General features: G+C 41.5%; 1 protein-coding gene across 1 annotated transcript; it reads right to left on the minus strand.

Moving 5' to 3' along the window:
* Window positions 1-3,715: 3,715 nt before the first annotated feature.
* cxl34b.11 (CX chemokine ligand 34b, duplicate 11) lies at window positions 3,716-8,235 on the minus strand. Its single transcript, XM_083778050.1, has 4 exons — window positions 8,117-8,235; window positions 6,043-6,152; window positions 4,802-4,895; window positions 3,716-3,812 (listed from the first exon to the last, which is right to left on the minus strand). Exons 1-4 carry the CDS (start codon window positions 8,201-8,203, stop codon window positions 3,750-3,752), a joined length of 354 nt encoding a protein of 117 aa, XP_083634176.1. The 5' UTR covers window positions 8,204-8,235; the 3' UTR covers window positions 3,716-3,749.
* Between the last annotated feature and the right edge of the window lie 271 nt (window positions 8,236-8,506).

Below are 8,506 nucleotides of genomic sequence, written 5' to 3' on the forward strand. Positions count from 1 at the left end.
CTAGTAGCCTCAAGGTTATGTTAAGTGCAGAAAACGTAATATGGTGTGACACTTTATCATAATGGTGTGACTGTTTTCCTGTCACGCCATATGACTTTTTTGTCACACCATATGATACAAACTGTAATTTCCTACAGATATAGCAATAAATAGCAAAGGCCCATGTTTCTTTTGTCCATTTAAACATTTGTTTTAAACATTTTCACCTAAAATCTGCAACTATCCACAATAAATTGTGTTTAATTTCGTTTTATTCAGTCATTGCCATGTTATTCAATGTTAAAGCAATTTTCCTGTTGCTGTTTTTCCTGAGTAATTGTTTAATAAATCTGTAAAGTTCAGTACTCACTAATAAGTAGGTTAAAACACAGTTTGCTTTGAAAAATGAAGATATGATCATACGGTGTGACACTAAATAATTTGGTGTGACGTTCCAAATAGTGAGAAAATCATACCTTTATTAATGATGAAACCATTAATGTTTATGGATTACATAGCAAATAGTCTAAGGAAGAGTCACAAATATTTGTGTAATTTTAGAGAAAGTTTTGTCACAATAAATGCAAAATATATTGAAAGACTGATAACATGGGCCTCGCATTGAGTGTTGATTACGAAAATAATATACAGATTTAATACATTTTCACAAAACTATAGTGGATCACAGGTTAGTTATGATAAAGGACTTTGATAAAGTGAGCAACTTAAGAAAGTTGTACTCCATTTTCATTTTATAAACTTTTATTGTCATGTCACACCATATGACGATTTTAGGCACAAGTACAACAAAATGCTGAATAAATTCTGATTCCAATAAAATATCTAAAAACAAAATATGTTTCCATAAAGATGAGAGTGAGTAGAACAAAAGTAAATCATTTTTATTCCTGTTATTTAAAGGTTTTAAAAAAACACTTTTTTTGGGGTGTCACGTCACTGACCCATATATGGTGATTTTGGGTGTGCCAGTACAGTGACAGTACAGTACAGTAGAGGGTATACAGTAGAGGGACCCCCACACGGTAACTCTGTCATTTCTCAACCGTTAAGGACGTGGGGCAGCTTGCCGGAATCGCGCCGGCACCCTGGGTGCGTTCCTGTGGGTCTGGAACCCCCCCCCCCCCCGGGACCCCCACACGGAGTTGCACCACTCACTTCACACGGGTGTGATTTTTTTAATGCCGTATGTAATTAGCTTTTTTCTAAGGACCTTGAGTCTGCTTTAAATACATTATTTTTAATTCAATTCAGAAACACTTCATTCGTTTTCACATGATGTTCTAATTACCCCCTTTCTGTTGCAGACGAGGAGAGCCGAGGTGAAGATGGCTGTGTCAACGGTTGAACACAACGTGCCGTTTGCAGTGGCGGATCACTTCAGTCCCTTGCTAAAGGGGTGCTTCGAAGATTCCCCTACAGCGCAGAACTACAAGTGTGCCCGCACAAAAACATCGTGCATAATCAATGAGGCAGTGGCCCCTCACTTTAGAAAGGAACTGGTGATGAAGATGAGAACAAATCCATGTCACTGAACAAACACACAGAGACAGGGAGACGAGTTTCTCTGCAGTGTGCACTTATTGTTAGCTGACTGTCTGAGTCACAAGATAAATGCCCCCATCCTCGAACTCCCCCTACGCCCACAGAAACTTCCCCTTCAAATGTGTGTGTGTGTGTGTGTGTGTGTGTGTGTGTGTGTGTGTGTGTGTGTGTGTGTGTGTGTGTGTGTGTGTGTGTGTGTATGTGCACGTGCGCACGTGCGTGAGTGTTCCATTAATAGCAGTAGACTGGCACACATGGTGAGTGAACAGAGAGACAGACACGCGTGAGTGCGAGAAAAACCCCAATGAATACAACTATTCATTATTTCCACTTATGTCCACTTATGTCCTATATGGACAGTTCACAAAACACAGACAGACAGACAGACAGACAGACAGACAGACAGACAGACAGACAGACAGAAAAAAAGCAATAATTAGTCACTATTATCATTTCATATTACTTTTAATCATCAGACAATTCACTTTTTTTTTTTTAAATGAGACCAGCTCAATGAATGACAGATTCAAAGACAACATGAACATCTATCCAAACCAACTTTTGGAATAAATATGATGGCAGTGCAACAGCATCCACAAGGGATTGTAGAACGAAAATGATATACTATATACTACTGTATACATATTTTACAGTCTCAAGAGTAAAATCATTGCTAAACATCTCCATCAATATAGTTAACAAGAAGTCTACACAATTGCAGAATGCAGAAGAATTGTTATTTTGATTGTTATCTCTCCTACCACGTCAATACACATTATTATTACAAAATATTACCCAACGACAACATCTAGGCCTACTACGTTTTGGGTCATGCTAAGTGAATATAGGCATTCATCAGTAAAAGTTCACATAAGAACAGCTAAACAACATCAGTGGAAAATGAGTAGTTCCCCCACATGGAGAGAATTCAGCTGGAAAATGTGAGTCGTTTCTTTTGCACTCCAACTCAGAAAAGACATTACACGCATCAGTCGGACTGTTGGAGACTCTGTGGGGAAACATTGGCGAATAGTTTTCATGTATTCTGGAGTTGCCCTTCTGTGGTTCCATTTTGGAGAAGTGCCCACAGTGTCCTGGAAGCAGTCTTTGGTGTTGTCATTCCTTTTGATTTTAAAACTATGTATTTTGCAGATCTGGGAGGACTCTGGGAGATCAGTATCTAATGAGGGTATTGCTGGTGGCATCCAAAAAGCCTTAAAGGGACACTTCACCCTTTTTGCAAAAAAATATATGTTAATGACGTTTAGAAGCTTTAGAACACTTTCCTGGGGGGCTTTATGTATGTAATATGTGGTTTTAGATATTTTAGATTGTAGCAGTGAGCCTGTTGTCTCTGATGTCATGGACACTGGGCTCACTTCCTTCCTGGACTACATGTTGTCTCAGTAAGACAGCTCTCCCCCTATCCGCAAGGAGGAGCAGTGCACCAAAGAATTATGGAAATTGTAGTCCAGGAAGGTAGTGAGACCAGTGTCCATGACATCAGAGACAACAGGCTCACTGCTACAATCTAAAATAACTAAAACCACATATTACACACATAAATACCCCCAGGAAAGTGATCTAAAGCTTCTAAACGTCATTAACATATATTTTTTTGCAAAAAGGGTGAAGTGTCCCTTTAACAAAAAAGTGGCTTACAAATGTTATACCAACTATAAATGAATGGATTGATTTAATCTATTGTATATGTATTATGGAAAGAATTACATTCAGCTTTAGAGGCCAGGTTGAAGTCTTCACAGATAACTGGTTTAGATGGATTGCTCATATCTCGACAATGAGACCTGATTTTGTTTAAATTCATTTGTTTAACCTGTAGAAGCAGATACACCTGTTTGAGGTATTTATGATCATCAATAGAGAAGAGAGGCAGTTTTTTCCCCCTTGTGTGTATTGTATGTGTATTGTCTTGTTCTGTATTGTCTGTATTGTCAATTGTCAGTTGTTTCGTTTTCATGTTTGTCTGATTAAAATTCAATAAAAAGTAAATTGAAAAAAAAAGAACAACTGTATTATAAAATAATCCCTCCAAAAACACAATAGCCTACAACCCCAGTTTAAAAAATAACTTCACTGTATCTTATCTTACAAAATACAATACAAATACAAAATATATATCTATAAATAAATATGAAATAAATAGACAGTGTTGAAAATAAAGATTAGCTGCTGCTGCAAAGTTTTCATCGTGTGTTGTTGGCCTTGTTGTCAAGCATTCCGAATAGAGGAGAGCAAGATACACCTCTCTGTTGATGGATGAGAGGAGAGGAGAGGAGAGGGGAGGGGAGGGGAGGGGAGGGGAGGGGAGGGGAGGGAGGGGGGGGAGGGGGAGGGGAGGGAGAGGGGAGGGGAGGGGAGGGGAGGGGAGGGGAGAGGGAGAGGAGAGGAGAGGAGAGGAGAGGAGAGGGAGGGGAGGGGAGGGGAGGGGGAGGGGAGGGAGGAGAGGCGAGGAGAGGAGAGGAGAGGAGAGGAGAGGAGAGGAGAGGAGAGGAGAGGAGAGGAGAGGAGAGGAAGAGGAGAGGAGAGGAGAGGAGAGGAGAGGAGAGGAGAGGATGTTAAATGTTAAAATGAAATAAATATTCCACTAATAAAGAGTGAAAAACAATTAAAGAAGCTAATTAGTTTTTTTAGAATACATATAGGGGTTCACTACTTCATGGCGGGAACACTACTTTTCGACAAGCTGCATCACAAAACAACAACAAATTAACATACTTTTTGTCAAGCGAAAATGTCATGTGACAAAGACTTGAATGCCTCAACTCCTCACTGTACTTCAGGACAGTACTGTGACCAGCAGCTTGCACTCGTAAATCTCTGGGGCTGACAGAACAACTGACTGACGTATATACAGTACCAATCAACAGACAACCAGCAAAAGGAAATGACCAGATCGAGGCTGTGAGGGTCCTTGCAGTCATTGACATTGTTCGGAAGCCCTGGTCCGTAGCAGTGGTTTCGCAAACATTTTTATTTCAAGGACCCCCAATTTGGTGTGAATTATTACTAGGCCACGGACCACCCCCCCCCCCCCCCCCCCCCCCCCTCTCAGAGTCACAGACCCGTAAGCAGTGTTGATTTGAAATGTTTTACCGTCAGTCTAGTTTTATAGTTAAAAAACGACAGCTGATTTTGTCGACAGAAAAGCATTTTGGCGGGCCTTGCTGGCGTCGTAATGGCTGATTTTGCACTTGTACTGCAAAAAATACACGCGTTTGGAGGACGAGATTCTCACCTTCTTCAGTCTGCCCAGCGTCTGCCTGAGTCGCGGGGTGTTCACGTCCACACACAGGAGCTTCTGAACGCCCTGCTCACTCTTAGTGACAAAACTGTACGGATGGACAGAGAGCACACAGACATCAGAGATGACATGACATCACGTGGAACTGTACAGATCGACAGGGAGCACAGACAACAGAGATACGACACATGACATCATGTGTAATAATTATTCAGTGGTGGTCCTGTTCAAATGCGCTATGACAGTTGCTCAATCAAAATGTGTGCTTGCGTTCGTCTTGTACAGTTGATTGTTCCAAAGTACATGCTTTTAAAATACTAGCACCACCTGGTGGTCACCAGTTTAGGCTTTGAGTGCCAATTCTCCCATTATAAAGAAAGAAATAATTTGTAATTCTATTATGCATGTAATGTGCATGTCATCACCTGTACACCAGATTAGAGGAATTTTCTAAATATGGATGAAAAAAAAAAATAAGAATAAGAATATATACATCTTGTCGTCCGTGCATCCGGTACTTAATTGGCAATTAGACGTCTAGACGTTTATGGCTACCAAACAGTTTTAAGTATTCAAAGAAGTATGTACAAATACAAATTAAATAGGCTACATTTATTTTTATTTTTATAAATAAATAAATACAATAATAGTGATAATAGCACACCTACAAGCTTGTAGATCTGCTATTTTCAGTACACAGAATCAAGGCTTAAGTGTTTCAAGGACATGTCCCTTTGTACTGCACGTGGAATGTACTGGAGTCAAAAGTACAACATTTGCCTCCGAAATGTAGTGGAGTGAGAATCACAAGTATCCATGAATACGAATATGTGTGTGTGTGTGTGTGTGTGTGTGTGTGTGTGTGTGTGTGTGTGTGTGTGTGTGTGTGTGTGTGTGTGGTGTGTGTGTGTGTGTGTGTGTGTGTGTGTGTGTGTGTGTGTGTGTGTGTGTGTGTGTGTGTGTGTTTGTGTGTGTGTGGTAAGTAAGTAAGTACATTTTTATTTATAAAGCACTTTTCAAAACAAAGTTACAAAGTGCTGTACAGTAAAAACAACAACACACAAACAATAAACAAAGTTAAAACACGGCACATAGGAGCAAACACAAAATAAAATAAAAGTTTGCAAGACAAAATGTAACCTAAATAGGTGAGTCTTAACAAGACCTTGAAACCTTCAACAGACTCTGCATTTTTAATCGATAAGGGTGTGTGTGTGTGTGTGTGTTATTCTTACATGAAAGCGTGAATGCGGCAGAAGTCCGTCTGCTCGTAGCATTCCACCGTGTTGATCAGCGGTACCTTTCTTTTGGAGGCGAAGAGGCAACATGACGGAGACCGCTGGCCCTGGAGTGCACTGTAGCACACACACGAGCACACGCACACGCACGCACACACACACACACACACACACACACACACACACACACACACACACACACACACACACACACACACACACACACACACACACACACACACACAGTATTAATGATGAACATCTACTGCACAATTAAAAAACTCCACGTTTGAAGTTGACCTCACACACGCCACACTTGTCACCGTAAGCCCTTATTCGGAGGAGCCATATGGTGAACTTTTCCGGTAACAATCTGTCATTTCCGGGGAAGACGTGGGAGATACTTTCGTTTTCGTCAGAAGTGCTAATATGGTACCGCGAGGTCTGATATGGTATACCGCGAGGTCTGATATGGTATACCGCGAGGTCTGATATGGTATACCGTGAGGTCTGATATGGTATACCGTGAGGTCTGATATGGTATACCGCGAGGTCTGATATGGTATACCGCGAGGTCTGATATGGTATACCGCGAGGTCTGATATGTATACCGTGAGGTCTGATATGGTATACCGTGAGGTCTGATATGGTATACCGCGAGGTCTGATATGGTATACCGTGAGGTCTGATATGGTATACCGTGAGGTCTGATATGGTATACCGCGAGGTCTGATATGGTATACCGCGAGGTCTGATATGGTATACCGCGAGGTCTGATATGGTATACCGTGAGGTCTGATATGGTATACCGTGAGGTCTGATATGGTATACCGCGAGGTCTGATATGGTATACCGTGAGGTCTGATATGGTATACCGTGAGTTCTGATATGGTATACCGCGAGGTCTGATATGGTATACCGCAAGGTCTGATATGGTATACCGCGAGGTCTGATATGGTATACCGCGAGGTCTGATATGGTATACCGTGAGGTCTGATATGGTATACTGCGAGGTCTGATATGGTATACCGCGAGGTCTGATATGGTATACCGTGAGGTCTGATATGGTATACCGTGAGGTCTGATATGGTATACCGCGAGGTCTGATATGGCTGTATACCGCGAGGTCTGATATGGTATACCGTGAGGTCTGATATGGTATACCGTGAGGTCTGATATGGTATACCGCGAGGTCTGATATTGTATACCGCGAGGTCTGATATGGTATACTACGAGGTCTGATATGGTATACCGTGAGGTCTGATATGGCTGTATACCGCGAGGTCATAGGTCTTTCAGAAAACTGTTAGGATTTAGAAGGCAGCCACATTTGTAGAATCGTCCTCAGGTATAAATGGGCTGATCAAAGTCTTTAGCAGAGAATGAGTTTTAAGCTGCATTTATTAACCCATTGAAATGTGAGCTGTGAAAAGCATATACATAATTTATCTATAGACACTGCATTGGCCGCTGGATTGTATGACGACACACACACACACACACACACACACACACACACACACACACACACACACACACACACACACACACACTACAATCTCTAAGATCTACAAGCTTGTAGGTGTGCTATTATCACTACTATTCTTATTTATTCATTAAAAAAAGAAAGCCTATTTAATTTGTACATACGTTTTTGAATACTTACAGTAACAGTATTTTTTTAAAGCATGTACTTTGGAACACTCAACAGTACAAGACGAACGCAAGTACACATTTGATTGAGCAACTGTCATAGAGATCTGAACAGGAATGTTTTGCATATCTGCCGATACCGATTCTGACCGATTCCGATATTATATGGATTGTGCTCCCTTCAAACAAACAAAAAGCGACAGTAATTGATGGTACATTATTATTGCGTCATTATTAGTATTAGTATTATTTTGAGACCGATCAGATACCGATATGGCATTTATATGGCCAATATGGCCAATATCGATGTGCTACCGATTACATTGTACACCACTTACTCACGCACACGCACACACACACACACACACACACACACACACACACACACACACACACACACACACACACACACACACACACACGACATACCGTTGGATGCAGAAAACCACATGACGACCAACGTGAGCAGACAAATGGATCGGACGAGGGAGAAAGGAGTGGACATCTCTGCTGCTGATGAGAAGAACCCAACTGACGATTCAGAAAAACAGACCAGGCTGGCAACGTGTTGAACAACAGAACACAGAACAAGGCTTTAAACCTTCAGTTCCAGACGAGGCTGATGTGAAGCATGCAGCCAAGGGGACTGAACCATGAGCTTTTAAACGCAACGGAAAGAGGAACTGACGTCAGGTGTTGTTGTGGCCCTGCACTGCGGATTCATGCGAGGGGAAAAAAATGTCCCACACATGCACACGCTAGAAATGTGTCCATGTCCATATATGTGCAGGTTTGGTTGAGGTGTGAT

The sequence above is a fragment of the Protomyctophum parallelum genome, assembly GCF_964188405.1.
Source record: "Protomyctophum parallelum genome assembly, chromosome: 12".
Lineage (NCBI taxonomy): Eukaryota > Metazoa > Chordata > Actinopteri > Myctophiformes > Myctophidae > Protomyctophum > Protomyctophum parallelum.